Genomic DNA, 18514 nt, shown 5'->3' with positions numbered 1-18514 from the left:
GCTCAGGCCCCTATGACTGAGTTTCTATCATCGAAAGCTCACCACCCTTCACCAAAGCTCTTTTCCTGCCACCAGTATCCCCAGTTTTCCTCCCTCCCACCTACTTACCCCTGTGTCTGGGGCAGGCATATTCTCTCTCTCTCTCTCTCTCTCTCTCTCTCTCTCTCTCTCTCTCTCTCTCTCTCACACACACACACACACACACACACACATACACACACACATATTATCTCTCTCTCCTTTTTGACAGTATGGTTTACACTGTTGTTAATGGAGTACCATGCTTGTCACTTTATCCTTTTATAGCACTCAGTTGTTGTCCAGATGATCAGTTCCAACTATCATTGCCATAGTGGGACTCTCTTCTCCACCCTAATTGCACTCACCACTCTTTGTAGCAAACTTCCTACCATGAAATAGCCCTTCTGGCCCTCATCTCTATCATCTCTGGATAGCATTTTTAAAATAAATATCTTTATTAAAGCACCATGATTACAAGCATATTTGTAGTTGGATTTTAGTTATATATATACATATATACATATATATATATATGTATATATATATATATATATATATATATATATATATATATATATAAAGAACACCTCTCTTCACCAATGAAACGTTTCCACCACCAATGCCCTTCATCTCCCTCCTCCCCCACCCCTTGCCTGTATTCAAGACAGGCATTCTATTTCTCTCTGAGCCATGTTTTTCTGTTTCACAATAGTGCAACAAGCCAGGTTAACTTTACACATCCAAGGTGGGGAACACATCCACAGAGCTATGTAACTGCCACCTCTGTTTTCATAACTTCCCCTCACCCAAACCCATCCACAGCTCTGGCATGGGTAACCTCCACTGCTTGCTTTCTCTGGGGCTCTACCCCTTCTGGGGGTCCCTATCCTGTGTGTGAGTCTGCTTCCATATGGCACATGGAGTTTGCAAGCTGGAGATGGTAGCAGATACCACATTCTTTCCCCAGTAGCTCAGCTACATTATGTGCTTGGACCATACTCATTCACCATTGGCTGCCCTTGGGCAATCGGCATTAGATTTTATTATATACATGTTGACTGCTGACATCAGAATCAGATGCCAAGGCAGATTCTGTTGGGTTTTGCTGGGGAGGATGGTTCATCTGAGACTCAGAGAGTTCAAGAGTCTTGCTCAGGGTACATGATAGGGAGCTTGTAGTTTGGAGGGTTTGAAATCACAGTGTGTCATACATAGGACCATGGCATGCAAGACACAGGACTTGGCACCTCCTAGAGCCTGCCTTATGTGCCATGAGGCACTGTGATCCATTGAACCCATCATCTGAGGATGGTTCGGGAGTAACTATGCCATGCTCCTTCGTCAGACCACCACAGGCAGAACTTTCTAGAATAGCAGCAGTTGGGGGATGGATTTGATCCCTGGGTTCCCTGGGAGCAGATGGCTACCAAGAGAGATGCTTTTCAGCCTCTGGTAACTGGCCTGGGAAAGATGAAAACAAACAAACAAATAAACACACGTCTACTGCAGTGGTTATTAACTATAGTCTGCAGTTAGGTTAGGGTAGGGGTCTAAAAGGCTGAAATCTGCTCATTATGAGCTGCTTTGCTTATTGCATTGGGGTGGAGGCTGGGAGCTGCTATTGGAATCTTGGTCCATGGTTCTAGGTGCTGCTCCCCACATACCCAGGACAGCCTCACACAGGAATTGGCCCAGCCCAGATATCTGTCTCTGCTCTAGAATAAAAGTCCTTGGACCTTAAAGGTCACTTGTAACCCCTGTTTGCCCTCACTAAAAGCAGCACAAGTGACAGAAACCCATGTCTTGGCAGGGAGGATATACCCTTCACTTAGCTTCTCACTCAGCTGCAGATTTGGGCTTAGTGCTCTGAGGGCCGCATCTAATAAGATTCCCTGGAGCTCCTGGCCAGATACAGGTTGCAGAAGAAGTGGATAAATGCCTGCAGGAAGCTGAGAGTGCTCCAGTTCTTTTTCTTTCCAGTCTCCCTGAAAAAGAAGCTTTTCCTTCAAGTGGGAAGAAAGGTTTGGGGACATGTGGACTGGCTGAGTGGAAATGGGGAGCCCTGAGTGAGCAGGAAATGGACGTACTGTGTTTGCTGCCCAGAAGCCTGATTCATGGAGCCCTGTCCAGCCAGCAGCAGTGCTCAGGGCTCTGGCCAGGCCTTGCTTTGCTGGCTGGGAGCCCATGGCCAGCTGGCCTGGTGGGGATGACTCAGGAATAGGAGGGAGGATTCTTGCCACCACCTCACCATCCCTGGGGCCCAAATTCCCTAGCTCCCCATTTCATCACAGGCAGATCTTAAAATCGTGAACCTGCTTTTTGAGGCAAATGGACACTGTTTTCATCGCTACTACAAGTATGAGATAGAAAGGAAGTTACTAGTCCCAGCCCATGTGGTATCATTTGTAGCTTCTACACAGAGACATTCACCATGTTCTTTCCTGCCCTAAGAATGGGGAGATGTGGCAGGGAACTGAGATACATTTCTAGGTGTAGAAATTTCTAGGTATGTCCAAGGACACACACAGCTGACCTTGGACTCCTTCAGTGCTGCCCACTTAGCATAGCTATTCCTGAGGGAGTTGGGAACATTGAGGCTCTAGTCACTTGAGAGACTGTTTAGCCCTCTGGATGCCTCTCCAGCTGTTCAGGAAGGAAGGGTTTGCTATGGCCTCTGCTCTGGGATAATCAGGTATATAAAAGCCCTGCAAAGTGAGGCTGGCCTTCAGCCTAGTTCTGGGATGTGGGGAAGGTAACCTGATTTAAGAGGGGTGAAAGGGCCTGCAGAGATGGCACCTACCAAGGAACATCAGCTAGAGAGCAAGTCTAGGTGTTTCTGCAGAAACCCTTTGTAGGTGGGTGGATGGATAGAATGGAGGGGTTCAGACTTCTCTAGGGCTTTCTCCCAGAGCAATTTATGACCGAGAGTGGTAGAGAGATGTCAGGCTTGGAGGGGGACAGAATTCATGTTTAAGCCTCAACACATATCCTTGGCATGATTTCTCTGACTAGTTTTCTCTCTACTTAAATGTGCATGTTCTTGGCAATTCTTTCCTTGGAAGGCAGCTGAGTTTTCAGCCCTGTCATTGTGATTAAGGGCACAGCATGGGCCTATCCTATTCCTCTGGTTTTTATTATGTAGACGAGAATCTCTACAGGTATACATCAATGTCTGTCTTCTACCCATCTTTCCACCTCCCCATCCATCTAGCACCCCATTCATTTATTATCCATCCACCCACCCATTTATCTACCCATCTATCTACCCATCAACCCACCCATCCATCCATCAATCCACCCACTTACCCATTCATCTCTCTCCATCCATCTATCATCTACCCTTTTACCCACCCATCCACTCATCCATCCATCAACCCATCCACCCATTCACCCATTCATCCATCATCCAGTCTCCAGATCTACTATCTCTTTATTCACTCATCCATCTACCCACCTTTTGATTATTCTCCCTCCTTCCATCTACCTATCCACCCAAACATCCACTTATTCCTTCCTTTCATCTGTCCATGCATCCATGCATCCATGTATCCACACATACATACATGCATCCCAAGAACCTCCTCCTAGGAGCTCTCTTCAATCAGTTCCCCTAAGCAGCAGGCTCTGGGATAATATTATCTATTGAACAGAGCCCCTCCCTCCACATTTGAGAGATGTGAAAGAAGGATGAACCAATACAACTACAGGTAGTATATCTAACATGGAAAGAATTTTTGGAGAAAAATGAAACAGAGAAATTGGGATAGAGGAAATGAGGAAGAGACGGAGATAGACAGATGAGGTGAATGCTGTTTAACTGTGAGTGGAAGGAGGCTGGTAGGGAAGGGTCACCTCTTTGCTGATGTTGGAACCAATACCTGCAAGAAGTGAGGAGGGACTCTATGCAGGTAGTCAGTAAAAAACCTTCCAGAGAGAAAGAATGGAAAATAGAAACATAAGATTAGAGCTTGCTGAGGGTGTTTGGGAGACAGTGAGCTTGAGTGTCTGGGGGAAAGGGCCCTAAAGGGTGGGAGGAAGTGTAGTCAAAGCTAACGGGATAGATGGGGGATCTTGGGCAGCATGCTCAGGCCTGGGATGAATTCCAAAGCCAATTCCTGTAACTTACACGAGTCAGCTCCAGAGTTGAGCATGTGTGAACCCTCAGAGGGAGCACAGGAGGACCAATGACTGTTAGTGAAGGAAATAGCATGAAAAAGTGACTTTTATGAAACCTATAGCCCACTTCCCCCTGTACCTGACTCATGAAAAACAAGTGTTCTTGACAGAAGGTGGGACCGAGCACATACCTTATAGTGGGTCCCTGTGGGCAATGAACATAGGGGACTTGGGTGGCTGGGGCTCAGTGGGGAGCCTCTGTGTGAGACAGGATGGTTCACACTACTCTTTGGTCACACCCACAGCCCAGCGATCAGCCCACGAGCTGCCCATGGTGGAGAGACAAGACATCGACAGCTGTGTGGTGTACGGGGGCCAACAGATGATCCTCACCGGGCAGAACTTCACAGCCGAGTCCAAAGTTGTGTTCACCGAGAAGACCACAGGTCAGGGCATGGGTCACAGGGCTTCTCCTTCAGGTGGCACTGACTGAGCTGGAGATACTGATCTGCTCTGGCCTCCCTGAGTCTTCCACTTTCACAAGCTGATGGCTCTGAATGTAACTGCCCTGGGGTGCTTGCCTTGGATGCTGAGGTCTCAGGACTTACCTGAGGACTTACCTCAGAACTACCCAGGACTCTGTAAAGTTCCTTTGTAAACATTTACTTTATTTTTTTTAGAGAGGCTTTTTTTTTTCTTTTTTTTCTTTGTTTATTTTTTAGTTTTGGGGTCACATCCAACAGTGCTTCGGTCCTACTCCTGGCTCTATGCTCAGGGACCACTTTTGGCAGGTTTGGGAGACCTGGGTCAACTGTCTGCAAAACAAACATTATATCTGCTCTGCTATCTCTCTGGCTCGGACTACTCAAAGTTTTATTACAACACAGTGCTGTGTTTAATCTTGTGTTTTTACAATTGATGATTCGATTTTGAGGTGCTCCCAAGCAGTGCTTAGGACCCTCATCAGTCATTCTTGACTGACTTGACTAGCTTTTAAATGGAAGGTCCTTGATTATCTGAGACACTCTTGCCTAGGACTGCAGCCTGCGGTGTGCAGGGCTGCCATGTTATTTCCAGGACTTGATGCTAAAGCAATGTGTGCTGGGCATATGCTGAACCACTCTTCTACCCTCTGGCCCACTCCTAGTCTTCTAATAGACCTATGGGGTCCTTCTGTCAGGGTTTATTCCTACATGGAGTCATGTGGAGGTTTAAATGCTGGGCTAGGCCACTTCAGGAAACTGTCTATAGGGATGCTCATCTGTACAGTGCCAGAAAGATAACCCAGAGGGGCAAGGAGCAGAAAGTGGGTGGACAGAGGGTGGGTGGACAGAGGGTATTGTGGGCAATCTGTCCTGGGGGAATGCACTCACTGTTCTGGACCCCTCCTAGTCACTGTCTTTCACAGCAGCTCTATCACCATCTGGTCTTCCTATGCAACTCAGACATAGAGAAGCAGTATGTCCCCATGTTCCACCACCTTCTAAGGGGTCTGTTGCTGTGAAAGGGGGACAAGGGGCCCCACAGAAAGCCTGGGGGAGGCAGGTGGCTTTGACTGAAGTCTGAGGGGGTGGAGCAGAGTCCAGGCTGTGGAATGGCAGGGTGGGGCCACCAAAAAGGTGCAAAGTGAGGTGTTCCCCTCTGACAAATCTTATATTCATCACTGGTGTCAGGGACACACTCAGAGAACATGTGCATACACAATTGTGCATGTGTGTGCACACATATGCATGTGTAATCTCATCTAACCGCCCCTCAGGGGCAGCATATATGGCCAGATACCTGCCCCTGGATATTCTCCAACACTGTCCTGCTGTGCTGCTTCCTCAACCCTAATTCCTCTCTACAAAGCAAAATGCTTGCAGACCTTCCCCAGGAGACTCTGTATGCTGTGAGCAGTGGTCTCAAAGGGCAAAGCACATCAAATTCACATGCCAGCATCCTTGGGGCTCTGTGCTGGTCTCGTCTCAGGCCACAGATCCAGGCTGTGAGGTGCACACTCCCCGGGTCATCCAAGCTTTCCAGCCTCTCCAGCCAGGGAGTTGGAGAGGGCCAGCAGCCCAGGTGTGGGTCCTCATCTGCCTCCTAAGACTGTGTGTGATGTATGCAGGGTCCCCTTCTCCCTCAGGGTAAACAGCACTAGGCTCAGAGACAGCTGATTCACTTCTCTTGGGAGGTGAGAATTGTCTCTGGGCTGGTGCTGGCGCAGCTCCTAGTTCAGAACTTGGCTCTGCCTGGTGCGTGTGACGTGGCTGCTGCTATTCTTGCTCTTATTATTCTCAGGTCCTGGGAGGATCAGGATGAGTAAGATGTTATCTCGTGGAACCAGGGAACACTGCAAAACACTGAGCGAGAGAGTAGGTGCTGCCAGGCCTTGTTCCGCTTTCCTTTCATGCAGGGACTAGCCCAAGTGCTCATCAGTCGCCCGAGTGAGCCAGAGGTGGAGCACAGGGACAGTTCTCAAGCTGAGTGGATTTCTATCAGCTCTGACTCCAGGATTAGTCCCCTCAGCCAGTCACAGGTCCAGAGTTAGGCTCCTTTAACAGAGACCCCCCCCAACCAGCTCCTCTGAGTTGCTGACTTGATTTATTTTGTGGGTGCTATGGACTCCTGAATTCTGCAGGAGGTCCCCAGGGTGGGAAGAATTCACTCAGACAGGTTCTTTCTTGTCAGAAGGACCAGAAGCAGAAGCCATATTCTTGGACTGAGGCTAACAGGCAAATAAGAGGGTCTGATAAGTAGAGGCCTTCTTCCTAGGTAGACACTGCCTGGCTTCTCATGGCTTTGGAGCCGGTCCTGCTCCTTTGACCACCCGGGTCTGCCTTCTGCCTGGGGAACCCCTAGGAACCCTTGGCTTTTTTCCCAAATGCACCCCACCCCCGCCATTTCATCCCCATGGGCCTCCTGGCTGGCAGGCACATGGCGGGGTGGGGTTCTGGCTGCGGTTTTCCAAGGAAGGGGGACCCAGCTGGTTCTCACATTAAGGAAAGGTGGCAGCCGCCCGGGGCTAATCTTAGCCTCACGTTGGATCATCGGAGGCAGCAGCTCCAAAGTGCTTTTTATAGCTGTCGACTGGGATGGAATTGGCGGTTTCCACTCCAGCAGGAGGACAAATTGGAGATTGCTGGAAAAACAGTAGGAGAGGACCGCGTGGAGTTTCTTAAGTTAGAAGAGAGCTCCGTGTTTTGGAAAATGGCCTCTTATTTATAGCAGCAGTATTAATAATGACTATCATATTATTTTTATTTCTATTTTCAAGTACAGCCATGCCTTCCAAGAGCTGGTATGATCTGGCCCGTGTGCTCAGACTCCAGCTTATTCGACTCACCCTGGTTGGCTCAAGGAAGCCACTGAGCCTTATTCTGTCCTTAGTCACCCCTCCACTCCAGGTTCTCTGCTCCTCATTTGTCCTAGGATATTCTTTTGCTGTTTGAGGAGGGGACCCCTCGTGGCAGAGCTCAGGCCACCCTGAGGTCATCCTGGGCCAGTCCCGCAGTGCTCAGCTAACCAGATCACACACAGTTTGGTGTTCTGACTAGTCCTGGGACCGTTGGCCCACACCTAGTAGTCCTGGGGGACACTATGAAGCTGGGGGTGGAATCAGCTTCTTGAGAGGCTACTCCATGTCTCCCCTTCCCCACCAGCTAGCTCCTGGCTAAATCCTGCTGTTTCTTTTTCCCTCTTCCTGGTTTTTGCTCAGACTTGCTCATGCAGCCCCTCCTCAGTGGAGGATTGTGACATCCATGGTACCTGCCTGTCCTTCTGCCTGCTGTCTCTTCTGGGGGGCACTTAGCATCATAGCCCACATTTTTGCCACTTTAGGATCTGGTCTTCCAAACTCATCCCTGGGTCTTTGCGAGTAAGGATGGGTGGGTGGGTGGAGTTACTTCTTTGTGAGCCTCATCTGGAAAAGACTTTGGCAGTCAGGAGGGCTCACACCTAGACCTGACCCCTGGTTGGGGTGTCAGCTCCCCTCACCACCATACCAGCCTCTGTGCAGAAAAATGTCACCCCCATTGGCCTACGTGGGAACTGAGTGACCCAGAGGTCAGCTTGCCTTGGAGGAGGTCATTTCAGGGGCATCTATCTCACAGGTTTTCTCTGAGGAAAAATCACAGGGAGGGGTTCTGCTTTTTCCTTCTTCACCCCCACCGCACCCCAGTCCCTGTTCCAGGCCCTTCCCAGCTTGTGACCCTCCAGGTCCAGTTCAAGTACACATCGGGCAGAGTGGGCAGCTTTTGACCTCAGCAGCTCACCCTGGACTCTTGCTACATGGGCCTCAGGCAGAGTTGGGGGGTCCCTGCAAAACATTGCAAAACAGGAAAAAATCTAAGGACACCAAAATAAAAGCGAGGTGGCAGCGGAAACACAGTTGCCACGGCGACCAGGGCTGCCCCAGGCATGTAGGGGGAGATGTGTGCGGGGGTGCGGGTCAGTGTTGTGAAGGTGCCGGCCTGTGACACAGGCCTCTGGAATGTTTCAGCTGGTAAATCTGTCTTCAGTGGGCCCGTGGCCTTGGACAAGGAGCTCCCTGGCTCTGGGGTCTGCGGGGGTGTTGGCTGGATGGCTGCCCGTGTGGGTTCACTCAGCTTCGGATTCAGATGGTTTGGGGAGGGGTTTTGTTCTGCTCAGCCTGAGGGGGGCATGCTGGTCCCCCACTACCTGTTGAGCAGCCAACGGGGTTTTCTAGAGCGCGTGGGCGGTGGAATCCCCTTTCCCACTGACTCATCGAGTCCTCCACTGAGTCATTTTATTACTTGGAGGTTCCCAAAGGTGGTATTTTGAGCTTTGTTTAATAAATGCATAATACTTAGAATGTTTTTCTTTTCTTTTCTGCCTAGATTAAGTATTTTTCCATGAATTAGTGTTCAGAGAACTATGGGCATCGCCCTCAAAGTAGGAACTGTGCCCCCAGATTTGGTTTGGAGCACTCCACCCCCCATCCGCACCAGTGTCAGGACATTTGGGGAACAATAGGTCGGGATGGGGAGTCACTGGAATAGGGCTTCCCTTGGGAAACTGGAGGCTCCAGGCTGGGCTGGGAGGGCTGAGGCTGTGCAGCTTTGCCTTGGGTGACTCACTCATGGACACTGTGTCATGGTCCCCCAGGGCTAGAGCCCACCAGATGCACAGCTGACCCAGGTACTGTGTGCTTCTGCAAGACGTGTCAGTTGACTGGCTTTGGTGTGGCGTCTGGAGAAAGGAGCTTCCTAGTCCATAAGGATCCAAGGTTATTTCATCTTGGAAGAAGAGAAACCTGTCTCCAAGTGTCCTGGCACTGAGCGTCTACACCCTTAGAGCCAGGCCTGGGCCCAAAGGCCTTTGTGCCATAATGGCTACTGTCTGCTAGAGACAGACCCTGCCACTCTCATGAATATCCTGATACCCTCTGGAGTCATTCTCTTTATACTGTTTTGGTTGCCTTTAAAAACTTTTTTTTAATTATTTATTTGATTTTTGGGCCATCCCAGAGGTACTTTGGGGTTAGTCCTGCCTCTGCACTCAAGAATTATTCCCAGAGGAGCTGAGAGGACCAAATGGGATGCCAAGGATCGAACATGGGTCAGCTACATTTAAGGCAAACACCTTCTCACTGCTCTATTGCTTCAGCCCCTTTTTAATATTTTGAATAAGAATATATATTTGAAGTGAGTAGGTTGGCAGATTGGCTGGAAACACAGGTTGGCTTCCTATTGGGTCCTTTGGTACTCAGTTTCCCTGGATATAAATACGGTTGGTGCTATTTTCATAGCCCAGGATAGGCTCTGAGTGCTGGACACAGAGCAAGTGGGCAGGATATACTGGCACCCTTCTAGTGCCCTGGCAGAACTTGAGGACCTGGACTGTTCCCCTAATACTTGTCACAAGTACAGGGATGGTCACATAAATAGGCTTCCTCCAGGCACCATTGGGGGGTCTAAGCCTCACCCCCATTTTCTGGTTCCCAGAGGGACTGTCTCATGCTGAGGAGCATCTAGTGGTGATTGTGGTCACAGAAAAGAGCTCCAGTTGGGTGGGTAGATGGGTGGTCATGCAATGTCCATGTAGACTGAGACCCTCGGGTTCACCCCAAGTCACTTCTCTATATCATCATCATCATCATCATCATTTTATTCTTTGGTTTTTGGGCCATACCTGGTGATGATCAGGAATTACTCCTGGAAAGGCTCGGGGGACCATATGGGATTCTTGGAATCAAACCTGGGTCAGCTATGTGTAAGGCAAATGCCCTCCTTGCTGTATTATTGCTCTGATCTCCCAACTCACTCTTCTATTAGCCTCACACTTGTTCTGGGCTGGAGAAATAAATTGCTGAGATGGCCACAGGGATTGGGGGAGCCAGAGTGGTAGTGAGAGGAGAAGAGGTGGGTGGGCCTGGCAATGCTGATGGATACTACCACGCCTGATCTCAGTAAGGAGATATGGACAGAGATAAAGATTCCACACATGGGCACAGAGGTTGAGACTTATTGATAGACAGACATGGTTCCTTCTCTTACTGAAATTCCAGTCTATTTGAATGTTTGGTTTAATCTGGCATCCCTGAGGAGAGAGGGCTTCCCAGAGGAGGTGGCTTTGGGCTAAACTCTAAAGATGGGAGATTGGAAGCTGCATGAACCAGAAGAGAAATGTCCTCCAGGCAGAAGGAACTGCCTGCTGCCCAGGCCCAGAGTGAGGAGGGCATTTGAGGAACAGAAAGCAGATGCAAGGGCTAGTGTGGTGGGACAGGGCTGCAGGGTGGGTGGGGAGGGACAGGCTGGTTCAGGCTGCCCGGAGGCACAGTGATGAGTTTGGGTTTTATTCCAAAAGCTATGAGTAGCTGTCTCAGGCTTTTAAGCAGGGCGTGACAGGATTTACTTTCTATTTTTGGGATTGTGCTTGCAAGCTGGATGAAGGATAGATTTGGAGAATGGAGTGATGCCAGGAGGTGAGGGAGCAGCTTTAGCAGTTGCCTGGCTGCAGGGGGAAGGGATGGGAGGGCAGAGAAATTGGGCCCCGCTAGGAAGTGATGAAGCAGACCAGACAGGGCTGGCTGGGGGTCCAGGCTCGCCTATTCAGACACATTGGACATTTGGACAGTTGCATGGGAAAATCAGACACGGAGGAGACATTCTGCACCCCCATGTCCACTTCTGCAGCTGGGGCATTCGAGGGGAAGTGACTCTGCTGATCAGTGGTGGCGCAGTGCGGCACAGCCTGAGATGACTTCAGCTGCCCTGGCTAAGCTCATGCTTGCCAGCAGAGCTGGCCTGGGGCGCGTCACGCAAGTCTCCTAATGCACAGTGACAGTCTGATCCCCTCCTTGTCCCCTCACCCGGAGGCCTGCGGATGGCCCATTGGGTTTGTCTGAGCATCTGAATGGTCCCCCTTCTCTCCTTTTTGACCACTTCTGATACTGGTTTCCATGGTGGGATCTAAAGCTGCCCACCACAATGTCCCTGGAATCCCCTGACAGTGGTGCAGAGCGCCTCAGGGCTCTTATTGATTTTTCAGGCTTGTGTTTCTGGCTTGGCACAGGGTTTCAAAGGCTGAACGTGGTGCCAGCTTCCCAAACCTACCCACCCAATTTTTCTGCCCTACTCTTCTATTTACCACATATCCCCTTGCCCTAAAAATGGGCTTTCTCTGCACCTCTGCTGAGTTACTTAGCCAACCTTCCTGCAGCTCTGCTGGCCTCCTTCCTTTGCTTCATGTAGCCAGAACCATCGAGGGCAGCCTTTGGGGCATTTACTGTCCCAAGCAAGTTTTCCCGTGTCTATGAGTTCCAAGAATGGGGATGGATTTCAGAAACCCCGAAGAACCTGTGTTAACTTTCTTATCTGCATGCCTAGCCTAGAATCTTTCCTTGGGCTTTCATAATGACTTTCATAAAGATGAGGCAATGTCCAGGGGATTTCTGGTGGTCAGACAACATAAGCAGCCCCTAGATCAATCTGAGGGAACTTGAGTTCAGTCTCAACAGTAGGATGCCTGGAAAACAGAAGAGTCCATGTGTGGTGTCCCCCACCACCTCTTTCTGGGGCCAGCAGGAGCTCAGTCATTACCTGAGGTCTATGCCTGTTCCAGATAAGAGGAGACACAGGCAAGGCTTTCGTTTTACAGGTGCTTTTCCTAGCAGGAGAATTTTATTTTCTAAGTCTCTGAAAAAGTACTCACTAGAAACTTACCCAGTGCTACATGGAGTTTTTAAAAGCACATGAAAGCCTTGTTTAGTCTGGATGTGAATGGGCCTGGGGCCACACAGGTTCTCCTGATTTCTGATCACAAGCTTCTGGGTAGCATGACTTCTGCTTTTCACCAGGACAGTCCCTTGTTCAGGAAACACGAGTCTGTTCTCAGCATCCTGGGGCTTCCTGTCCCCCAGTAAACCAGCTTGTTCTGGCCAAGGATGGGTGGCTGAAAGAGAGTCCAACCTGACCCTTCCCAGAACTTTCTCTGTGGCTGTTTCATTCCTGGGTAATGAAAGTGTGGTTCTCAGAAGGCCGCCTCTGATTCTTCCTCCTGAAGTCATTGGGGGGGGGGGGTGGGTGGGTGATGTCCTCCTTAGGTCAGAGCCCTGAGAACTGAGGTGACAGTCCATGCACTAAATGAAACTTTTTACATCTGCTGTACATTTGAAAGCTTGTTTCAGTGTCTCAAGGTCAGAACTTAACTTCCTTTTCCAGCTCTGAGAAACAGAGAGGTTGACCCATCCTCAAAGGGTACATAGCCTGTCAGCAGGGACACCAGTCCCCAGAGTGTGAGCCAGGCTGTGTTTGTTGTGAATCTACGTTTAGTGGCTTCATGTGGACCTGGGCGAGTTCACAGGTCCTAAAATTTATATGGCCCATGCCCCCTTTTCAGAAGGAAAATAAAATCAGTCATTCTTTGCCCTAAAATTTACCTTCTTTCTTTTTAACATGAGAATCTTTTAAAAAGTGCTCAGAGCTCTGGAGTCCTCAGAAGTTCAATGCAAGGACCAAGGAAGCAGTGTTGTTCTGGCCTAGGGTGCAAGGGTCCCCAGGGTGTGGTTTGGATGACACCACAGAGGATGAGTGTGTGTTAGGTCTTTCCTCATGAAACTCCCTGCTGCTTGTGCCTCCCTCTGGGATGCACTCTGGGAATCAGACCCTGGGGTGGAGACAGCAGAGAACCTGGCTGGGGGTTGAGTCTGGTCATACACTGTTTGTGGGAGCTTAGTTTGGGGCTGGATGAGTGGGGGTGGATCATGCAAGTAGCCATGAGGGGCCCTCTGTTTGGTCTGGACATATGGCAGCTTGAAAGAATGCCAGAGCAAGCATTGGACTTATACCTAAAAAGCAGCTCAGGCTCTTGAAACAGGAGTCTGGAGAGGAGGGAAAGTGAGTTTCCACTCCTGAAAGGAGTGTAGAAGGCTGGGATTGTGGGACATGTGTGTAGCAGATGAATACTGATAGGATTATTGGGGGATTTTTGGGTCCAAATATCACAGCTAATAGTAGGTTTCTGGGTACCACCAATGGGACCATATAGGGTGCATGGGATATAATCTGAGTGGATTGTACTATCAATCCACTATCAATCTGGCGATAGACTGTATCTGCAGGGTGCATTTCTCTTATTGTTTATTTATTTATTTATGTTTGGTTTGTAGGTCTAACCTAGTGGTGCTCAGGGTTTATTTCTGGCTCTGCACTGAGAAATTACTCCTGCTAGGCTCAGGAATCATATGGGATGCTAAGGATCAAATCTTGGTCAGTCAAGTGCAAGGCAAGCTTCCTACCAGTTGTATTATAATTTTGGCCCACAGGATACATTTCTAATAAGCTCCTTTTAAATTGTTTTTGTTTGGGGCCACACCCAGCTGTGTTCTTCTGGCACTATTTGGGGAACAATTTGCAGTGCCAAGGAGGGAACCTAGGTCAACCATGAGCAAGGTAAATGTCCTATCTGTTGCACTATTGTTCTGTCCCCCTGATAGACCATTTCTGTTTGGCTCCATTTCTATTGCTGCCAGTTTCCCATTGTTAACATAGGAAAAACTATAAACACAATAAATAGACTCCTCATACATATACATCAAATATACACGTATACTCGTGCGCACACGCGCGCGCACACACACATATTCAGGATTACAGTTTGCTGAAATGATCTATGCCAATAAGGATCAGTTATACTTTTTTGTCTTAAACTTTTGATAGCTAAAACATTCAGTTCCTTGCAACACTAAAAGGTCATTTCTTGATTTTTCCAGATGGGCAGCAGATCTGGGAGGTGGAGGCCACGGTGGACAAAGACAAGAGCCAACCTGTAAGCACTCAAGCAGGAGGGCTTGGTCCCTCTTTCCTTCATTTCTATTTCCTTCACCCAAGTCCCTGTGCTACCTCTACCCTGCAGTGAGTGCCCTGGGAACTAATGATACTGAGTCCCAGTCTGTAGCTGGGTCTTACTGCATTGTGTAACCAGGACCACCTTTCTGAGCTGCTCTGAGGGGCCAGAGGGTGTCCCTGAACAGGATCTATCCTGAGCAATCCCAAGCCCTGGTGGGGTTGCAGGTGCCTGGGGCTTTGAGGAGTCATGTGGCATGACTGCCTCTCTGTGACTGGTGGTGCCTTCCTTCCAGAACATGCTTTTTGTGGAGATTCCTGAGTATCGGAATAAACACATTCACACGGCAGTGAAGGTGAGCTTCTATGTCATCAATGGGAAGAGAAAACGAAGCCAGCCCCAGCATTTTACCTATCAGCCAGGTAAGGTCTCATGCCAGGAGGAGATAGGGCACATGGGCAAAAATTTGGCTCCTGGCAATGTGGCTTGGGCAGCAGATGCAATCTAATCCACAAAGGGTGGCATTCCAAACCCTTGTTTGTAAAAAGCCTACAGGGGCCCCAGCAGCTGAGGCAACAGGGTTACTATTGTTGTCATTGTTCTCCTTTGGAAGGTGGAGGTGGGAAAGAGGCATGCTGGGAGAGAATGGTAGGGTGCATGCTGGGAGGGTCTACCTGTGTGTGTGTGTGTGTGTGTGTGTGTGTGTGTGTGTGTGTGTAGGTGTAGTATCTTTGGAGGCTATAGTCTGCAATCCAAACTGAAGTGACCATGTCCTAAAGGTGCCATAGGTAGGTGTGTGTGTGTGTGTGTGTGTGTGTGTGTGTGTGTAATATCTTTGGAGGCTGCAGTCTGTAGTCCAAGCTTCTCAGCTTCAACGTTTTTTGGCTTTGTTTCACCCTCTTCTTGAGGGGTGTCCTCTCTGACTTCAGCCCCCAGCTGCTTTGAGCCCAGGGTTTTGCAAACCCAGGCTGGAGACATTGTTGCAGCTCCTGCCCCATAAGGCCCCCAGCATGGGGAGCCCCTGCTACCCAATATGATTCCAGTCCTGCCACCAGCTCACTCCAGTGGAATAAAAACCTCTTTTCAGTGCCCTGGTACTGGGACTGTTGAGGTAAAGCATGTTTGAAAATTTGGAATTGGGAGACTGGGCTCACAAGGGCAGGAGGAGCAGGAGCAGAGGCTGTCCCGGGCAAAGGGGGACTTCCATCCTGTACACTGTGCCCAATATCCCCAGAAATCCCTTGAGGTCTTTAACATGTGGGAAACTGAAGCCCAAGCCAGCAAGTCTTGTTTACTGGAAATGCCGAAGATCTCACAAAGGGAGAAGTGCTACTTGCCATGTGGCCAACTGTCCAAAAAATTGAGTGCCATTTCAATGCTAAGCAAGGTGGTAGGTGCCAGGTATGGCGGCAAATGCCCAGGCACAGTGGTGGGTTCAGGTATAATGACTTCTAGAACTGCTACACTGGGGAATAAATTAGATGGTGATTTAAATCATAGATTAGATGGTGACAGGGTCGTAGAGACAAGATGTGGGGCACAGAGAGGCAGGGTTTATTGCATTTACTTTTGTGATTCTGAACATTGAACTCAGGGCTTTACCTTTGCAAGGCATGTGCTCCATTGCCAGGCTCCAGCTCAGAGGCATAGTTTGAAATCATATTATGGGGAGGACATTTGGACACAGGCCTACTTACTACCCTGAAAATGACCCAGCTAAAATTTCTGATCGAGACTAGTAACCCAGGTGATCTGGTCTGTGACTGCCAAGCCCTGTGAATGCCCCTTCCCACTTAACAGATGTGTCTAATCTTGCCAGCCAACCCTATGGTCCTGCCCCACTCCATGCCTTTCTCTTCCCACAGTACCAGCCATCAAGACGGAGCCCAGTGATGAATACGACCCCACCCTGATTTGCGCCCCAGCACATGGGGGCCTGGGGAGCCAGCCCTACTACCCCCAGCACCCCATGGTGGCCGAGTCCCCATCCTGCCTTGTGGCCACCATGGCTCCCTGCCAGCAGTTCCGCTCGGGCCTCTCATCTCCTGACGCCCGCTACCAGCAGCAAAACCCCGCGGCTGTCCTGTACCAGCGGAGCAAGAGCCTGAGCCCCAGCCTGCTGGGCTATCAACAGCCGACCCTGATGGCCGCGCCCCTATCCCTCGGGGACCCTCACCGCTCTGTGCTGGTGCACACGGGCGCCCAGGGCCAGGGCTCAGGCCTGCTCCACTCCTCAACCCCAGCCCAGCAGGCCTCGCCTGTGATTCACTACTCGCCCACCCACCAGCAGTTGCGCTGTGGCAGCCAAGAGTTCCAGCACATCATGTACTGCGAGAATTTCGGCCCGGGTGCTGCCAGGCCCGGCCCACCACCCTCTGTTGCTCCAGGGCAGCGACTAAGCCCTGGCTCATACCCCACGGTCATTCAGCAGCAAAACGCGGGCAGCCCAAGAGCAGCCAAAAATGGACCCCCGGTCAGTGACCAAAAGGAAGTATTACCTGCAGGGGTGACCATTAAGCAGGAGCAGAACTTGGACCAGACCTACCTGGATGACGGTGAGCTCATGTCCTTTCTCCTGGCCCTGGGGGAGGAAGCCCCAAAACTCCCCTTGCCCCAGTATATGCCTGTACAGCCTTGAGTCCTCATTGTGATGGCGAGAGTCCTAGATACCTGTACCCCACCCCCTCTGTCCTTTAGTCATCCCAATAGAAAAGCCAACAATGATTCTAGCCAGAGGAACATCCACTAGGTGGTTGGGGTCAGCTGAACCATGACCACTCTTTCCATTTGCCAAATTTAGAGCAAGGAGAGGAAATGGAGGGACAGGCCAGGAACCTCTGAGTCCTGCTCACAGCCCTTTCTGTGTAGGTCCGAGGGGGGCACAGAGAATGTAAGAGGAGTACATGAATGGGTGTTCTGCTTGGTCTGCACTGGAGAACACAGGGCACATTGATATGGGGGCAGTGGCCTTTGATTGTGTTGAGCTCAGTGGGGAGTAGGAGTGAAGAAGAAAAAGGTGTGGGGGCTGCTTTGTGTGAGACCATAGGTGCCCAGTGGGTTGTGAGGATCTATCTGGAGGTTTGGTCTGACTGCCCTGGCTGGACTGTGGCATAGATCCATAGGATCTGGGAAGAAGCTGTGTTGTCAGCTGTCCTGGGATCTGCCAGGTGGGCTGAAGGCAGGGAGGACAACAAGACTCTCAGAAGCTCCCGGCACAAGGACCCAGGGAGAAAGGAAGCTGGACTCAGCTCCGACTGGCATCTGATCAGCCTGAAACCTCAATTATTTAGGAACATTCCCTCTCTGGCTTCTAGCCAAGGAGAAGATGGAGGGGCTCAGAGCAGCAAAGCTGCAGTTATACAGGCGAGCACTGATCTCAGACCCACTCTGCCAGGCACCACTGGAAGCTTACCCCTAGATTGGGACTGGCACTTCTTGCAAAGCCTTGTAGGTACAGCCGAGGGGGACTCTGCGGCTGTCACCATTTCCCCTCATGAAGCTTTTCTCCCCATGTAGCCAGCCAAGTTTTCTGGGGCCTGCTTGGGGTTGCTCAGACTGCAGCGCTACTACCAGTCTGACCTCGAGGTACTGCATTGTTAATAATTGATCTGTCTAGTCTTGAATAATCAAAGAGGGGTTGAGGTCAGGTCACTGTGTGTGGTTTTAGAAAGGGAGACCCCGGTGCCACTTATTGTTGAGCCAGTGACTCCCAAGTGGTCAGGAGGAGGTGTGGGAGCTTATTTGAGGGGAATATCTCATGCAGAGAACCCAGTTTCTGTAGATAAAGTTAACATGGCTGTAACTGGAGCTTTCTCCAAGCTCCTAGCAGTGCATTGGGCCTGATAAATAAGTAAATGAGTGAGTGAGTGAACTAGTGAGTGCCTGAGTGACAAGCTTGCTCTGGCTAATTCCGGCAAGACCCTCTCTATCCAAGCAGTCCCAGGCCCGATGATGACGCCAGAGCCACCAAATGTTTTCCAGAGAGAAAAGTAGAGAGGGGGACCCTTAGAGTATCTCTGAGTCCACGCAAGTTCAAGGTAATTGTGGGTCTGAGTGCACAGACAGTATGTAACCCACATGATGATGT

General features: G+C 50.1%; 1 protein-coding gene across 1 annotated transcript in view; it reads left to right on the top strand.

The window, feature by feature from the left end:
- The window catches only part of NFATC2 (nuclear factor of activated T cells 2), a 105011-nt gene that overhangs the window by 61573 nt on the left and 24924 nt on the right, over positions 1-18514 (top strand). The window contains exons 6-9 of the mRNA XM_049781321.1: positions 4443-4583; positions 14354-14409; positions 14723-14849; positions 16293-16982. Coding sequence (XP_049637278.1) covers positions 4443-4583; positions 14354-14409; positions 14723-14849; positions 16293-16982 — 1014 coding nt within the window. The remainder of the gene's footprint in view (positions 1-4442; positions 4584-14353; positions 14410-14722; positions 14850-16292; positions 16983-18514) is intronic.

This window comes from Suncus etruscus, chromosome 9 (genome assembly GCF_024139225.1).
Source record: "Suncus etruscus isolate mSunEtr1 chromosome 9, mSunEtr1.pri.cur, whole genome shotgun sequence".
NCBI classification, from domain to species: domain Eukaryota; kingdom Metazoa; phylum Chordata; class Mammalia; order Eulipotyphla; family Soricidae; genus Suncus; species Suncus etruscus.
This window is presented reverse-complemented; position numbering and strand designations above follow the sequence as displayed.